Genomic DNA, 18632 nt, shown 5'->3' with positions numbered 1-18632 from the left:
AAGTGGGTGAAGTTATTGTCGGTCATTGAGAGATTTAAATAATTATATTGAAGTTGAAACCTGAATTATGAATCTTGGATTCTGAAAAAAACACCTTGAGATTGATTACAAAAAGGTAGTGCACCTGGTCATTGGAAAATATTGAAATCTATTCCTGATCTTTGAATCCCAATTCTGTAAGGAGGCATGTTTTAAATTGGTGCATAGTGTTGAACATCAGACCCAAACATCCCATGAAGCTGGTGCATCTGCTTTATGATATTTTGAACAATGGAGAAGATGGGGAAAGAGTTTTTTTGCAGGCACTAATTATAAATGTTTTTCTATATTCCATAGGTTTAATCATTGGTGTGTATCTCCAGATTAAATAGTCACATGATCAGTTTTTCTTTAAAAATACACAGGAAATCTAAGTCATATCAATTGAGGTCTCAAGACGAGACAGAATAATTCATTTGAAATGCAATCCTTTAAATTTACCAATAGTTCAGACTTCTGTTCAAAGTATTATCTATATCCAAAGTGGTACTTTAGTGTCAGCCTGCATTTCACGCCTAAGTTATTGCTGAGTGCCCCACAGGCTAACTGAGAATATGATTGGAGCTGCAATTGGACTATATTCATTCAACTTTTCTTGTGTATGATACCAATTGGTTCACGTGCTGAAGAGTAAATGTTAAGCTAACAAATTTGTGCATGTGAAGGATGGCTACAATATTCTGCCAAAACTAAATACAGGTTCTCTGAACAAGTTCACTGAAACCAGTTTGGAAATGGAAGTTGGAGATCCTTGGACTTTGAGTTTGAGAATGTGAAAGATATGGCATTGGCCATGTGTATAATCGATTATAGGTTAGTAAGACGTCATAGCTGTACAGGAAGGAAGCAGGCGCCTCGGCACACCTTGTACTTGTTGACCAAATTGTCATTCTGTGATAGTCTAATTTGCCTGAAACTATCCAGATAATGTGGCTGGAGATGAGGCTGGCAAGATCCTTGAAAATTAGAACTTTTAATTCTTATTTTTATCACTGATCAGATGTTTTTGTAAAAAACACCTTTCTGAAAATTCATTCCATACACCAACCACCCTTGTCCCAACGCACGCTGCCCTACCCTTTGTGTAACCTATTCCAAATAACGGGTGGTGGATGTATGGAACAAGCTGCCGGACGAGACAGTTGAGGCCGGTACTATTGGAATGATTAAGAAACATTTAGACAGGTACATGGATAGGACAGGTTTAGAGGGATAGGGGCCAAACATAGGCGGGTAGGACCCGTATAGATAGTGTGTAAGAAGGAACTGCAGATGCTGGTTTAAACTGAAGATAGACACACAAAAAGCTGAAGTAACTCAGTGGGACAGGCTGCAGGGAAGGAATGGGTGACGCTTTGGGTTGAGATGTCTTGACCCAAAACGTCACACATTCCTTCTCTCCAGAGGTGCTGCCTGTCCCGCTGAGTTACTCCAGCTTTTTTAGTGTCGATACTCGTATAGACGTGTTTGCATGCTCTATGATTTATGTTTTACATCACCAAAGGATTATTTGGTCTGCAGGACGTGAGGTGAAAACTAGGGCGAAGAGTTTAATATATTTAAATAAATGCGTTTGAAATATGTTAAGTAACCTTAACTGCCCTCCAACCTTTGTTTTGCTTGATGGACTTTTCCACTTCTTCAAACACACGTTAGCATTGGGAAGTTGCCACGTGCAGTGCAGAGTTCAGAGAACAAGTAAGTGGGTGCACAATGGAGATAGGCGCAACATGCCCGAGCAATTCAGCGGGACAGGCAGTATCTGTGGAGAGAAGGAGCGGGTGACGTTTAAGGATCAGCAGGGGGCGGATGGGCCGAAGGGTGTGGTGGCGAGCGGCAGCTCTGCATGACGACGGGGACGTGTTGACTTCACATTGGTGGGAAGTTGCCGGGAGAGGGGGGTTAGATTGACGGGGTGACGGGCCAATCGGCGGGGGTTTGGCACAATCATTGTGGGGGCGGGACGTGAGGAGGGGGCGGGGCCAGGGGACAGGGCGGGACTGGTCGGCGACGCGGGACGAGCTGGAGCTGGAGCTGGGACTCGGCGTCCGTCCGCCCGCCTCCCCGTCGGCTCGGGTCTAGCCCTCCCAGCGATGCCGTTGTCTACCCGCTGATCCGATAATGCAATGGCGCTCGATAGTGCTGGGCCTCCTGCTCTTGAGGCTGGGCCTCCACCTCACGCTATGGCTCCTCTTCGGCTTTGGACCCAGCATGGGCTTCTACCGGAGCTTCGTGCCCTTTCGTTTCGGCTTCAGTGTGGTCCGGCAGGCCGAGGCTCAGACCCAGCCCCAGGCCCAGGCCGCCAAGCAGCCGTCATGGTTCGACCAGACTTGGGTGCGGGGCCAGGTCGCGGAAGGCCACTCCCTGACCATTGGGGACCCGGTGGTGTGTAAGAGGCGCCCGCCCCCCGCTACCAGGCCCGCTGGCACCGGCTACAATTTCTTGGACAGTTTCGGGGAGTACAGCCGCAAGTACAGCGCCTTCCCCGAACCGCAGCGCCGCCGCATGAAGGAGGCCGCCCTTCGCATGTTCTACTTCGGCTACGAGAACTACATGGAGCACGCTTTCCCTGAGGACGAACTCAATCCCATCGACTGTCGGGGCCGGGGACCTGACCGGGATAACCCGTGAGTGGAGAGGAGAGGGTGGGGTGGGGGGGATGAGGGTCGAGAAAAAGAGGGAGGGAGACTGGGTGGTTGGATAGTGGAGGGAGGGAAGGAAGGAGTTTGGGTAGAGCAGTGAAGGGAGGGAGGATGGGTGGTTGGATTGAGCAGAGTGGAGAGAGTGAGGGAGATTGGTCAGAGGAGTGAGAGAAGGGTGGGTGATTGGATAGAGTGGAGAGGGAGGGAAAGCTGGTGGTTAGGTAGAAAGTGTGTGAGTGGTGGGATAGAGAGTGGTTGGATTGACTGGAGAGAGAGGATGTATGGAGTGAGAGGGAGACAGGAAGAAAGTTGGTTGGGTGGAGCGAGAGGAATAAAGGGTGATTAGGTGGGGTGGGAGAGAGGGAGGGTGGTTGGACAGGGGTGATGTGATTAGCAAGGATGAGGAAGATATGTTGGGTAGGTGGGTTATGTTGGTGGATGATTTAGGTCAGTGTGAAAAAAGGATTGGTTTGGTAAGTGGGCTTCAGTAGGGGGTGGAAAGTTGTGGAGTGAGAAAGAGATCAGTGAGGTGGGCTGAATTCTGGGGATGAGTTGGCTAATAGCCTACAGGGAGTTGAGGATGACGATTGACGTGAATAGCATCTTAGGAGCATGGGTGGAGTGGGCCTATGGCTGGAAAAAGATAGAAGGTAGAGGAATTAAGAGTCTGAGGTGGACTGTGACGAGATTGCGAAGATCTGAAGAGGTGGTGAGGGGCTACCTTGGCATAGGAGGGTGAGAATCGAGTAAGGTGGCTGAAAAATTGGGAGGCGGGTATTTGCAGAAGCAGGGTTGGCTGAATTGCAATTGACTGGGAATGATCAGTAGACTAGGTAGGGATAAGGGTGGGTAAATGGCATGGATCTGGATGTAGTATGCTGAAAAGCTCTACGTAGAGCATCACTCAGCACTGGACAATTTTTACATTTTATCAAGCCAATTATCCTACAAACCTGTCCGTCTTTGGAGTGTGGGAGGAAACCGAAGATCTTGGAGAAAACCTACGCAGATCACGGGGAGAATGTACAAGCACCATACAGACAGCACCTGTAGTTGGGATCGAACCTGGGTCTCTGGCACAGCATTTTGCTGTAAGGCAGCAATACCACAGCGCCACCATGACTGGTCGTACATTAATGGTTGTGATGTGACTAATGAATGCTTCTCAATGATTAAAATACTCCTGAATAGGACAGTAGTGCCCTTTCCTTGGGCAAAGCTGGATTTGATGCTGCGTGTATGGAATTAGGGGTTTTCTCCGGGTACTATGGTTTCTTCCCATATTCCAAAGACGTGCGGGTTTGTAGGTTAATTGACTTCTGTACATTATCCCTCGTGTGTTTGGTAGAACTAGTGTACGGGTGAACTCTGGTCGGCGTGGACTTGTTGGGCTGAAGGACCTGGCCTACTGAGTTACTCCAGCACTTTATGTCTAGCTTTGCTATTTAGTTGACACTGATACTGTTTCTTTTGTGGTTAGTAAAACTCAATGTTCAGTTTAGTTTTCATGGCCACTTCATTGATTACATACAACATCATTTGAAAAATGAAAATGCAAATTTGTTCATATATTCAAATGAAATCCAAAAGCTAAATGTAAATTGACTGTGCTAGGAGCATTGTGAGAACAAATATTTACAGCACAGATTTTGTGCAGTACACGGTGAAATGATTTTTAATATACACACGCAAAAATGGAAAATAATTCACCTGTTGTCGTAAAAATCGGAATTTTATTCAACATCGTGAATGCCGAAATGTCTTCCAATGCAGTTTTTTGCTGTGTTGATCTATTTTAAAGTTGAGCAAGTGGAAATACAAATCATCAAATGTCATTTTGCAGTGTATTATCTGAAATAATATCTGTAATAAATATATTCTAGTACGCTGGAGGCTGTCCGCACGTTATGAAAGTCCGAATAATGGACACCTGCACATAGGAATGAGCTGTCATAAATATTATTCAATCAATACCAATCTTGAAAAATAACGGTTCACGTGTTACCTTCCTACTGTAACCAGACACCACTATCACCTGAGAACCAATGTCTACCAGTTTCACTGACATATCCTACATAAGATAGTTGCTTTGGTCATTTAAAAGCACTTGAAACTTGTGCAACAATATTCTTAAAAATAACATTTCATCGACTGACTCCTGAAACCCATTAATACCAGCTGCTGAATGGGAAATTCTACTTGGTAACTAGGCAGGATGACAAATGTTCATGTTAATTGACCCTTTTTAACCCATTCATTACAATACCGTGGCTGTATGGTTACCATATTTAATGTTTGTGATTTTCTGATTTATGAACAAAAGTGACTTTTGGATGTCTAAAATCAGAACCCATTCATAATCGGCGATGTGGAGGCTGTAGTTTAACTGTGAATGGCATTCTTTCTTATTTTCTCCTCTCCCCACAAAGTTCCAATAGATATGTTTTAAGGTTTAAGTTAACTAAAAGGCCATATGATCAAAATAAATCATAATTATAAGGGATCGTTATGGAATGTCACAGGATAAATGAGAGTACACTGAGTTAGGTGAAGTGATGTAGGAGCATGCTCTTGTTGGGCATAAACGCTGACATTAGTTTATAGTTCAATTCTGTGCTTGGTATTCAGCATAAAATTCAGGGTCGGAGCACCAGGAAAAAAACTCTTTATTTACTGTTAAAATTTTACGTTATTATCCTGAGCTATAAATACATCTCCATTAGAAGGTTTTGCTCAATTATATAATTACTGCAGCAATAAATATATATTGATAGCCAAATTAATATTTGGCGTGCATGGGGTGAATGTAGAATGTTTAACTGTTTAAAGTACGTTCATGAACTATAGAATGCTATTTCTTTCCTTGAGCAGATACTCATTTTTGTTGTGGGGGGAATTACAATCATTACTTCATAAGTTATTGGATGGCAATAATGCTTCATGGACAAGAAAACAATGAGAATGATTTACAAATGCAGCTGCCAGTATGAAGTGTAACAACAGGAGATGATGGAAACATTAAATAAGTTAGTCAGCATCTGTAGAATGATTATGTGAGTTAACGTCTCCTGTGTGGACGATTCACATCTGAATTGATAATTTGCTTGAACTCTAGCATGATTTTATGTTTTTCAATATTTTCTATTTTGGTTCTTGCGTTACTGATTGAATTCTGTAAAGGCCTCAACTGGAATGTTACCACAGAGCAAAAATAATTATTGTGACCTTGTATCACAACTTGAAAACCAAATTTCAGGCTGCCATATATTTCTGTAAAGCAATTGTGTCAGACAGCTACAGTGAAAAGCTCTGCCAATTCTTCAGCAGTTGTGCTGCAGAAAAGAAGGAAGCATTTGAGCTTTTGTTCCGCTCCCTTACCTCACGAACCATGTTCCCAACTCCCCCTCCCACCCCAATCTGTGAAGTATCTGCCAATGCATTTGTGTAGCTAGATGAAAAAAATTGAATTAATGCAATTATTTAAACCTTTCTAATTTATAAATGGTTCTGTAAACAAACGGAATAGAATGGAGACTGCAAGATCTTCATCACAAAAATTCAAGCAGGGAGGTGTGATTATGATTTTGTTATCTCCCTTAATCAACATTTGATATAATATGTAGTTCTCTTCTGATCCCAATTTGAGTTAATTTGGTTTTGGAATTTGTAATTGATTTTGATTTCCTTCTAGTTCAAACATAAACATTAATGATGTCCTTGGGAACTATTCTTTAACACTGATCGATGCACTTGATACATTAGCGGTGAGTGAAAGATGTTTGATTTAATAATTATTTTGCTCTGGGGCTTTCTATTATGTTCACCATTGTGCATGTTTTTCAAAAATATTTCGTACATAATTTTGAAAATGTATTTGTATGGAAATCCCTTTTCATACAATATCAGTAAATAGGGAAAAAAATATAAAAAACATGCTGGAAATCTATAAAAATATATAATAGAAACACTGAGCAGTTCAGGCAGCATTTGTAGAGAGGAAAACAATGTTTCATCTGGTAAAATGTGCTCAGTCTGAAATATTTGTTGTTGCTCTCTCCAAAGGCTCCAAGTACTCAACTTGACCAGTTGAGTACTTGGAGCCTTTTCTGTTTTTGCCTTGTATTGGAAAGTTAATTTGGATGCAGATCTATATGAATCATCATCATCATGTTTTTTTGCATGACAGTTGACTTTGCCAATTCTATGAAGGTGATTGAATTAAAAGGCATTTATTGTTTGAATAAAAAAAATAAAATTGCAGAATCCTGCTTTGTTTCTCTGTGACGAAGTTCCACATATGTAAAATATGTTTTCAGTAGCTTAAATACTCGTAGGCTCGTAATATTTCCAATTGGAGTTAGCAATGGCTAAAATAATGCTGGAAACATAACATAACAGGGGCGCCGGGGGAGATGGCAGCCCTGCCAGCAGTTCATTTTTTCTTTCTTTTTGTTATTTTTAGTTTGTTAAAAGTTTTGTTTTAATGTTCTTTGGTATGTTTTATGTGGGGGGAGGGGATCATGGGAAACCTTTTTTCAAGTTTCTTACCTTCCCGGAGATGTGATCAATTTTCGGATCACATTCTCCGGGCTCTGCGGCCTAATATCGCTGGAGCTGGAAGCCTCCTCGGACTGTTGTGAGCCCCACGCAGGGCGTGGACTTTAACATCGGAGCTGATCCCTTGCCTGGGATCACCGTGGACTTACCAACAAGGGCTTGGAGTCTCGGGAGAGGCTAATTGGAAACTCCAATGCTGCGGAAGGTTCGACCAGCCCCGACGCGAGGTCCGATCGCCCGGCGCAGGGGGGCTGACAATCCCCCCCGAAGCGGGAGCTTGATCGCCTTGACGCGGAGGGCCCGAACACCGCCGGCTACGGGAGTCAAGATCGTCCTGTCAACAGAGGGCTCGAGGCCCCCGACCGAGGAAGAACAAAAGGAAGAGATTTGAACTTTATTTCGCCTTTCATCACAGTGAGGAATGTGTAGGAGTCACTGTGGTGGATGTTCATGTTAAAATGTGTTTTTGAGTGATCTGTTGCTTTTAATTGTATGACTGACCTGGCCAGTGAAATTCCTCGTATGTTGCAAAACGTACTTGGTGAATAAAGTGTGATTCTGATTCTGATAAGTACATGGTGCAAGCCATAATGGTTGGGTGGAGCAAAAACGCACCAGTTTAGGTCTTACAGAAAGGAAAAATCGCAGAGTTGACCTTTATCTGTTCATTTAAATTAATTTAACTTCTTAGAATTTCTAGGTTTGTATCAATATGTGAGTTAATCTCAATACGGCCATTTAGTACTGGTAATTAATGTTAAAAAGACTATAATTTCATATTTTGTTCTGCCACGGTACTGATTATTTGATGCCAAGAAATGGAATGATTGCAAATCTGGTGCATTTTGCAGGAGCTATTGATTATTGTAAGGGTTCTAAATATTTTCTTTACCAGTAGTTATAATGGTAGTAATTTTGCTATGACTGTCATTCATATTCCTGTTGAACTTGTAGATGTTGAATATTTAGGGTTATTACAAAATATTATAAGATTAGGAGCAACTTCAGTAAATTAACCATATGTAAGAATGGATATGCATGGATATTTATCAGTTGGAAATTGACTATGAAACTGGTGTATATGTTTAGCTCTATTTTATGATAGACTCTTTATCCGACTGCAGTAACTAATTTTTGTCATCCTATGTTGTACTTCCGGTGGCGCTGGTGCCAGCTGCCTCCACCTTCAGCCCGGTATCTTTTTGTTTTTTTTGTTATGTTGAAGTGTGTTTTTTATGTTTTTTTAAATGTTTTAATGTGGGGAAGAGGGTACGGTAAGGGGGATACTGTCCTTCAGTCATTCCTGGAGAGGACGCGACTATTATTCGAGTCGCGTCCTGGCCCCCCCCCCCCCCCCCCCCCCAGCGGCCTACCTACTGGATTGGCGCGGCCTTTCCTGCCTGGACCGACCAGAGCTCCAGCAGCGGCGGGACAGCGCTGATACATCGCGGGGCTGGCGATGCCTTACCGGGGATCGCCGTCTGGAGCCCGGAGTGCTGGGCCTGCGGCACCGACATCCTGGAGCTGTGGTTCGCGGAGCTCCCAACGCGGGCGGCGCTGACAAACATCGTGGGGTCCTGCGACTCTGCCCGGCTCGGCCTGCGGACTCGGGAGCTGCGGACTCCGGTGGGAGGCGGCTGATCGGGAGGTCCGGGCCGCTGAGGAGGATTTTCACAGTCGGGGTTCGGCGTCGGAGTTCCATCAGCCCGGCGAGAGGGCCTGAGCATCGGGCCGCCCGGGGTGGCGACTGCGGGTGCTCGGAAGGCCCCGACCACGGGTGAACATCTGGGAAGATCGGAGGGGAGGCTGGCTGGACTATGGTGCCTTCCTCACCAACTTTCTGTGTTTGTGCTTTTTTTTAAATTCTATTTTATTTTTAATATGTTGTATTATTTATTATTTATTTATTTTTATGATACTGACTGTAAAGGGAAAATCATTTCGTTGTCTCTAATTGAGACAATGACAATAAATTTGAATACAATACAATACAATACTATCCTCCCAGTTTCGGCTGCAATGCAAGTGGTTTATATTTCTGACTTCAGCTGCTTTACAGTGCAGATCTGAGAATTGACATCATAGTCTTGAATCAGCACGGTTGTAATGTCTGGTATGAACAACTGAGCAACTTTCAACTGTCTCAGACAGTATGTGGGAAGATGCACCTGGAAATTGACATGGCGACTATTAAAAGCAGTTTTTCTGGATCTGTTTTATTTTCAAATCTTTCACATAGAAATCCCCAATAAAAATATATTTGCCTAGATGGAATTTTTCTCCAGTCAATAACCCAGCTAACCTTTTTTTTAACTTGTAATATTTAGACCTGTCTGCAATGTTATACAATGTTTCCTGAAAACATGGACGATTCCATAATTGTTTGTATTCAATCTATGATCATCTGTTGATACATTAATTGCAAGCATAAAGTGCTTTCTGAAATGTGAACAAATTATGGAACACGTTGGAAGCGTACAAATCAGATAATATCTGTGAAGAGAGAAGCAGAGGTAATGTTTTGGGCTGACGATCTTTCATCACGTTTGATGCTCTTGTTATGTGATACAGGTGCACAACCTTTTATCTGAAAGCCTTGGGACCAGACACTTTTCGTAATTCAGAATTTGTCGGCCTTCGGAATGGAAATTTTTTAGCGTAGATTTTAATGGCTGGCTCAATGGTAGAGTGCTCGGCTCATATCCGCAAGGTCGCGAGTTTGCGCCTTGATCCCGGCAGTTACTCGGTCGCGAGTTTGAGTCTTCATTGTCGTTTTTTCTTGCAGAATAAATGTCTGTATGAAATGCAGTGTGTTGAATGAATTCCTGAATTTGTAAATGTGCCCGCAGGATTGAATTACCTCTCGCACTCATGTCACCCTAGCGGGACTACATGCCCTTAGGCGGTCTAGCTCGGGGATTCTTGAATCCCCGAGCTAGGTCGCGAGTTTGCGCCTCGATCCCGGCAGTTACTCGGTCGCGAGTTTGAGTCTTCAATGTAGTTTTTTCTTGCAGAATAAATGTTTGTATGAAATGCAGTTTAGGAGTGGTGTACTGACTGTAGGCAGAACTTTGGAAGTGATTGCCCACCAGTCTAAAAAGCCGCTGTGTCTCCCTGTCCCTGGGATAGCAGGGGGCGATCAAACAGCACAATACCCCCCTCCCCCTCCAACTCCAGAGGAATCCGCTCCCCGATGGGCCGCTATGGCGACAAGTGGCAGTTTGCCCACAGCCCGAGCTGCGCCCCCTTATCCGCCACCCCAAGAACAAGACGTACCTTGCACACCATCAGCTTCTGCCCCTACGTGTTCCTCTGGAGTTGGAGCAGGGCTGGGCTGGAGTTGCTGCTGGCTGTGGGTCTCTGGGATCTCCGTGCTTGCAGTGGGCCTGGGGGTCGGTGTCCCGTTGGTCCTGACGTCTCCGGCCACCCCCCTGGACTGGAGCTGAGACTGGGAACTGTACCGCCCTTGCCCCCTCCCTCTGCAACTGCAAACAACCCCACTCTCCTGGTACAGTTCCCGGAGGATGGCAGGTGGCCGGAGACGTCAGGACCAACAGGAACCCGCTCCCCGATGGGCCCCTACGACGCCCCGAGCTGCGCCCCGTCATCCGCAACCCAGGTTCCTCTGTAGTTGGAGCGGGGCTGGGCTCGGCTGCTGTTGGCTGTGGGTCTCTGGGATCTTCGTGCTTGCAGTGGGCCTGGGGGTCGGTGTCCCGTTGAGGGGGCGCAGCTCGGGGAACGGCTTCTGGTGGTCCTGACGTCTCCGGCCAGTTGGCAGTTTTCCTCTCGAGTTGGAACGGGGCTGGGCTGCTGCTGGCTGTGGGTCTCTGGGATCTCCGTGCTTGCAGTGGGCCTGGGGGTCGGTGTCCCGTTGGTCGTGACGTCTCCGGTGACTGGCACTGACCTGCTGGTATCGCCGACATGAAGACAGTGCAAAGCCCCCGCGCCGGTGCAATGAGCGGGGAGCTGGAGAGGGGAGGGAAGGGGTCACACACATGGCCGGGAAGCAGAGGGGTGTAGGTGAGGTGAAACTTAAGGGAGCGACAATCTGCTGCTGCCTGCGCGCTGAGTTAAAAAGTTCCCACGCAAGACTCACGATACACTGTATATCGTGAGTCTACCGTGGGAACTTTTTAACTCAGCGGGCAGGCAGCAGAATATTGTCAATTATTAACCCTCCCGCGCAATATACCCTCACCTTCTCTTTTATGAATGGGGATTTGGTTCCCCTTTCTTCGAGGACCGACCGGAGGTTCCGCTGTCACCTCTGCGGGCCGCCCTCGGTGAACGTTTTCAAGGACCTTTCTTCAAGGACCGAAAAAATGTCCGCTATTCGGAGGTTTTCGTTATTTGGATCTTCGGATAAAAGGTTGTGCACCTGTAGCAACACCACCAGGTGTACAATAGTTTAAAAAAAGATCAAAGGTGGGAAAGAGAAGTTAATCCATGACATCTGCCACATTGGCAATTGGAAACTGCCCATTTCAGGTGGCAGTGGGTGATTGATTTTAAACTGCTTTGGAATTGTGCAGATAAACAATTGTGATCTATTAAACTAATTACATAGAGTACACTTTCATTTAAGTATAATCGGATTTTTCTATCACCATGGGTTCTTTATTCTGTATCTCTGTTAGCTGAAACTGCATTGCTTAAGTAATACCCTGATATTTGTTCAATGATTTAATTCTTACACCCATAAAATAAGTTTGTGGCATTCTCAATGTCTAACGACTGAAGTGTTTGCTGAGTCTGTACTCAGTGCCGCACCCGTTGTGATGCGATTGGTTCTTTTTGGGATCAACAATATTCTTTCATTATACTAAACTCCTGCAACTGATCATTAATTATTTTTTTTAATATGTTTTTTTTGTCATTTATCTTATCGGGGATACATAAGAATAAAGAGCCTTTAATTTTTGTCTTTTTTAACTTAAATTTTGATAGCTTTGGTTATGATTTCATGATGAAGTTGAAATGTAAATTTTCATGGAACTACCGTCAATTTTTTCAATAGAAACATCATAGGTGAAACTCATTAATCTACATTTGTATACAAAGAAAAAAATTGCCAGGGCTACCTACCATGCTTCTTCAATGATGTGACACCAATGTCTTGGATTTTTTTTTCCTTTTTGTGTCTTTCTTGGATTGTAGGATTGCTTTCAAATTGGTGCAGTGACCATCAGATTGGAGAGCCAAAGGGGGGAATAACTGACCACGATAGTTATATTGTGATGCCTGGTAATCCAGCTTACTGGAGAGGCAGGGCTCCAACCTGAGCATTAGAAGCAGCCGGTTAGTGAGCAGCAGCGGTTGAGGGTAAGTGTCTACCTGAGGCCTCGGCAAATTACTGGTGATTAGTGTGAAGGGAGATTTACTATATAAAGATTTGTTGGGATTCTAATCTGCAATATGTGTAGAATAAATCGCTTTATTTATTGGATGTAGTTTTTTAGTGGGGTAAATTTACCTAGAACCATTGTCGGGAAACAAATAAAATGTCATCACATTTTATTTCAGCAGTCCTATGCCAGAGTATGTGCAGTGTTATGGAGAAATGCTAGTTCGAAAAGGCCTAAACGGTTTCAACAGATGGTTTGAGCTGCAACAGAACTTGAATTTGGAATATGCAAATAGGCATTGTTTCAACTGTTTTGTGTTTTTCACAACCTAAGAATTAATTATACAGTTGAAGTACAATCACCGTTGAACATGGCCTGTTTGTGCACAGCCAACTACTACAAACGACATTGGACCCATTTATTAATGTAAAGTTGCCCAAGGATTACCTTTACTTATTATAATAAATGGTCTAATGTCGTTTGTAGTAGTTTGCTGTGCACCGGCTGCAGGATATGCAGGATCTCAGTTGGCCTTCCAAAGTGCCATGTGATCTTTTTTTCTCCACCTGAAAGACCAAAGGGGGACTTTTTTGCCATATCTACCAGATTTAGGATCGGCTTCCTCCCTGCTGTTATCAGATTCTTGAATGGACCTCTCAATGCTAATTCTTGGTTTTTGGATCTACCTTGTTATGCCCTTGCCCCCTTTTTCCTATTCGCAATTCCTCTGTAGCTATGACACAAATCTTCCGCACTGTTAATTTTCTCTTTTACACCACCTGTACATATATAGGTGTGATTGCCGGAATAGCTGTCAAAACAAAGTTTTTCACAAAGTATCTCAGTACACATGCTAATAAATCAATACCATCTGATGGTGGTAATCTCGAGTGGACCCTAGATTTAGGTGAAGAGGTTATGACTTAGAAGTGAATCAGCAGCCATCTGATTCAGTGATTCAGAAGTTTGTATGTCACTCTGGTGGTGGAATTTGGCGGGGAGGGGGATATGGTGTGGTCAAGCCTTACATTTTGGTAAGTAAAGGTGCTGATGGCAACTAATCTCCAAACACTTTCTATTTACTTCCTGATCTGTTTCTCAAATGTGAGGCAGTCACCTGAGAGATAGGTTTGTGTCAGGCAAATAACTGCAAAGGAACCAAGATAGAAAATTGCATCTTTTATAACTGAAGATGACAGTTCTGAAATCTGGTTCTACTATTTTAAAATTTAATGTGAAAGAGAAACTTGTGAAAGAGTAATATGTTGTGTCTCAACATAATTGACCAGAAATCCTCCACAGGTAAAATGGTTAACATTTAACTAATGTGTCAAAGTATGTCTTGCTTTTTAAATGTTTATGTTTAGATGTTGATCACACACCTGAGGTTTGCTTTTTAAGTTTATAAAATTTGTACTTGCTTATTACAATCATAACTCTTCCTAAGTGGTGGTTGTCATTAACATAGCTTATTTTCATATCACAGCTGAACATGCAAAGTTTATGGCTTTGGTGATTTTGAGCTATTGAAAATATTCATCCTTAGTTGGGACTCCCCCATAGAGTTGGATTGTTTTGGATTACGTATGACATTGATGTGACAGGGCTGCCTAGGTTAAATTTCTCCACATTTCATCTGATATTAAAGCCACCTGCAAGAAAATATGGCAATTAGATTTTTCATCGTTTTTTTTAATTTATGAATTTCACAATGTGAATTTGTCATCTGCAGAGCTGAGAAGTCTGCGACAGAAAGCAAAATAGACAAGTTAATTTGCGTTAGGTTAATTTGAAACTTCATTTTGGTGCAGCAATGGTGAAAATTGCAGAAGTGGTTAATGTAATGCTCATAGCAATGTCTGTATAATGACTCAAAGTATATTTTTTATTTATTGATAAATTGATATAAAATAACCTTAATCTCTGCACTTAAGGTATCCGTTTACTGTTTATGCAAAGTCCTGTAACTAACTATTTCTGTTTTGTTCCCACCTACCAGTGTGCATTTGAACCATATAAATTCTCTGATATTTATAATATTGAAATTTGAAACTGGATGTCTGCAGTACCACTCTGATAATTGGAAGATGTTTGAGTGGCTTCCCTTTTTTATTTATCTAGTTTTTCTTTGACAGCATGTTTAGGATGGCCATCTCACGGTGGGGATTGAAAACAAAAGCAAACCTATATCTTTCTATCCCAGGATGTGTTAACATTTATGAAGTCCACTGACTCCAAAACAAGCATTTGTGTATTCTTCATTTAATGTTTTTGCTTTCATATCCTCACCTGTGGGCTTAGAGGTTAAAGCTGTATTTATTATACTTTGTGAATTCAGAATTTGATTAGTTTTATACTTTCTCCTGGAAATGCCAAGCACAATGTTAAATTGGATTTAAATCCAAGGAAACGAGTTGATCAATGGAAATTTGTGGCTGCGATAAATTGCTGGCATAATCAGCAGGGAGCTGGCAGCATCCCTGGAGAACATGGATAGGCAACATTTTGGGTCGGAATCCTTCTTCAGACTGAAATGTCCTCCCCAAAACAGTCTATCCATGTTCTCTGGGGTTGCAGCTTGACCCGCTGAGTTACTCCAGCATTGTGTATCCTCTCTCTTTGGTGAACCAGCATCTGCAGTTTTTTGTAACTACTGTTGAAATTTATGGCTATATCTTTTGAATTGTCCTGAAAATTCTTGGTAATAGAAAAGGTTGTTTTGGTGCACATTTTCAATTCCTGGTTGTATAGGGCAAACTCATTGGATACAATTTTTATTTAAGACTTCCTTAGTTAAGAATGCATTTTTTTAACATCAAACTTTTATTTTCACTTTGCAGGTTTTGGGCAATGCTTCAGAGTTCAAAAGAGCAGTGAAGCTTGTAATTACCACAGTCTCCTTTAATAAAGATTCAACCGTGCAAGTCTTTGAAGCAACGATCAGGTGAGCCACAAATCTTTTAATCCCTACATTTTAAATCTTAACATTTCAATTGACCAAACATCTGTTTGGAGAGCAAGTTCCAGTTCAATGTAAATTTAAAAACCTTTTTTATGATTTCATTATAAAGTTTCAATTTATGCCCTCTAATTCTAGTTTCCCCAACATAGGGAGTAGATTTGCTATCTTATGCAGTGAATTAAATTGAGTTATTTTAAAAGATCTATTAGGTTACTGCTGAATCACTGCTTATTGTTGAATGCAAACCAAATTGGTATTCCCTATTTTGAGAATTTGCCATAATGTAATTTCTGATGAATCTTCTCCCAAGTTCAACATCATATCTATTAACTATTAAAACTTTGATCTTGGATGTGTGTTTATCTGTTTGTGTATAATCACCTCTTCTCAAAAAAACGACGCGCCAAACGGTAACATCTTTACATATTCCGGTACAGATTTTTTCCCGTGCAGTCCAAAATCGCCTTATCTGAAAATGTCATGCTTAATTTCTCGAGTTATTAATGAAAATGTTCAAAATTCAGGGGAAAAAATGAAAAATCTGCTGTTTTCTTGTGATGTCATTTCCACCCCCGTACTCGGGCCCTGCCTGGAGTCAGGAGCCACCAGCCGGGAGCGAGGGAGTATTGCGTTCGGGAACCAGTCCTCCCCTGTGACGACGTGCGCCCCCCCCCGACCTGTTAAACTCTACCCCCTCCCTCTCTGCCCCCCCAGCTCCCACTTTGCCCCCCTCCCGCTCCCTCTCTGCCAGAAGCGAGGGAGTATTGCTTTCGGGAATGCATGCAGGTACAGCAGGCAATGAAGAAAGCGAATGGCATGTTGGCCTTTATAACAAGAGGAGTCGAGTATAGGAGCAAAGAGGCCCTTCTGCAGTTGTACAGGGCACTAGTGAGACCACACCTGGAGTATTGTGTGCAGTTTTGGTCCCCTAATTTGTGGAAGAACATTCTTGCTATTGAGGGAGTGCAGCTTAGGTTACAAGGTTAATTCCCGGGATGGCAGGACTGTCATATGCTGAGAGAATGGAGCGGCTGGGCTTGTACACTCTGGAGTTTAGAAGGATGAGAGGGCATCTTATTGAAACATATAAGATTGTTAAGGGTTTGGACACGCTAGAGGCAGGAAACATGTTCCCGATGTTGGGTGAGTCCAGAACCAGGGGCCACAGTTTAAGAATAAGGGGTTAGACATTTAAAACGGAGACGAAGAAACACTTTTTCTCACAGAGAGTGGTGAGTCTGTGGAATTCTCTGCCTCAGAGGGCGGTGGAGGCTGGTTCTCTGGATACATTCAAGAGAGAGCTAGATAGGACTCTTAAAGATAGCGGAGTCAGTGGATATGGGGAGAAGGCAGGAACAGGGTATTGATTGGGGATGATCAGCCAATTGTTGGAAGGGAATTTCCCTCATCAAACATCCTTCTGTAATGATAAATATTCATAATTTTTTGTTTAAATTTTAATCTTGATTACAAGCACAAGGTAACATTGACCTATCTCCCCATTTCCTCATAACTCTTATTTTTGACATTGTTTTAACAATATGGTTGTTAAACTAGGATTTTAGGAAGCCTGCTTTCTGCTCACATGATCATAATGGATCCTGCTCAGCCATTTGGAAACATGGCTCCAGAGGGTTACGATGATGAGTTGCTTCACCTAGCTCGTGATTTGGCTGTGAGATTGTTGCCAGCGTTTGAAAACACCAAAACTGGCATTCCTCATCCAAGGGTATGTGACATGCTTCATTTATAAATGGTGTGTTTGTTAGAACTGTTAAAAGCTGTAAAACTAAAGGGTTTATGGATTTATTGAGTACAAGTATGTTGAGATGCTGTATTGGTTGCACTTGGAATATGAGCTTTTTTTTTCAATATTAGATGCCACCGAGGTCAGATTGACAAAACCACAACTTGACAAGCTTGATTTTTGTTTGTTGGTTGGTGAAAATAGTTGGATGAGAGAACAGAAATGAAGACAAGTTATAGAGAGCTTGTAAATGACTAGAACAACCCTTCAAAGAACTGACGTGGCTTTTGGACATCATTATCGTTTTTTAGATTGACTCAAGAAAGATGCTTAAAGTTACTATTTCACAAAATGAGGCGATCCTGCGTTTAATATAAGTATAATACAGGATGAAGAGAACAAAAATATCTGTAATGTTTAGAACTGTGCTGATTGTGACAGTGAAGTGAAGGCTCTACCTTCAGATATTAAAAAAAGCAGGTTGATGGTCGAAGTTTGGAGCGAGAGAGAGAAAAAAAACAGACAGTAAAATTAAAACATTATCTACTGCGGATAATAACTAACTAACATTTTCAGTCTTTGTTTTCATTTCCAATTTTACCCAGATGCAGATTAAAACGTTTTTTTTCATTTTGTTGATTTAATTTATGTTTCATCTTGGTAAAGAGTAATTTAGTGTTTTTTTTCCTTTAAAAAAAAATGATTTAGGTGAATCTAAAGAAGGGAGTGCCTTCTACTTGTCTTAATGAAACATGCACTGCTGGAGCTGGTTCTCTGCTTGTGGAGTTTGGAATCCTCAGTCGCCTCATTGGGGATTCTACATTTGAGTGGGTAGCTCGCCAAGCAGTGAGAGCTCTCTGGAAGCTGAGAAGTGATGAGACGGGACTCCTAGGTATGTAATGCATTACCTGCAAAACTGCAATATCTTCATTATTATATAAATCAAAATAAATGCTAATCTAATACAACATTTTTGTCAATCTTTCTAAATCTGGAACTGTTTTAGAATCAAATTGCTGTTTGTGCAGGGGATTAAAGGACTGTTGCCTGGCATCTTTTCATTGTTTGAATACCAGAAGTGACTGAAGCAATTTTTAAGGATAACCTTTTTTAATGTGTCAGTTGCATTGTTGACTTTCGCAACAAATTAAGGCTGGTGGATGCTAATAACTACATTTAAGAATAAACTATAGTATTAATAAAAAGTGATAACCATTTTATGTTACAGTATCAATTATCAATATTTTTTGCTTATGCATTTGTGATGCGCTAAAGATTATTTTTTTTAAACCTTCTTTAATTGGAAATTATTCTACAGAATGCAAGTTTCAGTCTGGAGA

The 18632-nt window shown here is 42.3% G+C and overlaps 1 protein-coding gene across 2 annotated transcripts in view; it reads left to right on the top strand.

Moving 5' to 3' along the window:
* Nucleotides 1–2026: 2026 nt before the first annotated feature.
* edem1 (ER degradation enhancing alpha-mannosidase like protein 1) overlaps nucleotides 2027–18632 on the top strand; it is a 34382-nt gene continuing 17776 nt past the window's right edge. Inside the window, exons 1-5 of one of the 2 annotated variants that reach the window (XM_033036753.1) lie at nucleotides 2027–2666; nucleotides 6373–6445; nucleotides 15424–15527; nucleotides 17103–17274; nucleotides 18001–18184. In XM_033036753.1, the coding sequence (XP_032892644.1) occupies nucleotides 2161–2666; nucleotides 6373–6445; nucleotides 15424–15527; nucleotides 17103–17274; nucleotides 18001–18184 (1039 nt within the window). In that variant the 5' untranslated portion in view covers nucleotides 2027–2160. The remainder of the gene's footprint in view (nucleotides 2667–6372; nucleotides 6446–15423; nucleotides 15528–17102; nucleotides 17275–18000; nucleotides 18185–18632) is intronic. The other variant, XR_004414622.1, reaches the window with a different exon arrangement.

The sequence above is a fragment of the Amblyraja radiata genome, chromosome 18 (genome assembly GCF_010909765.2).
Source record: "Amblyraja radiata isolate CabotCenter1 chromosome 18, sAmbRad1.1.pri, whole genome shotgun sequence".
NCBI classification, from domain to species: domain Eukaryota; kingdom Metazoa; phylum Chordata; class Chondrichthyes; order Rajiformes; family Rajidae; genus Amblyraja; species Amblyraja radiata.
The sequence above is the reverse complement of the archived record's forward strand: the minus strand, read 5'-3'. Positions and strand labels throughout refer to the sequence as shown.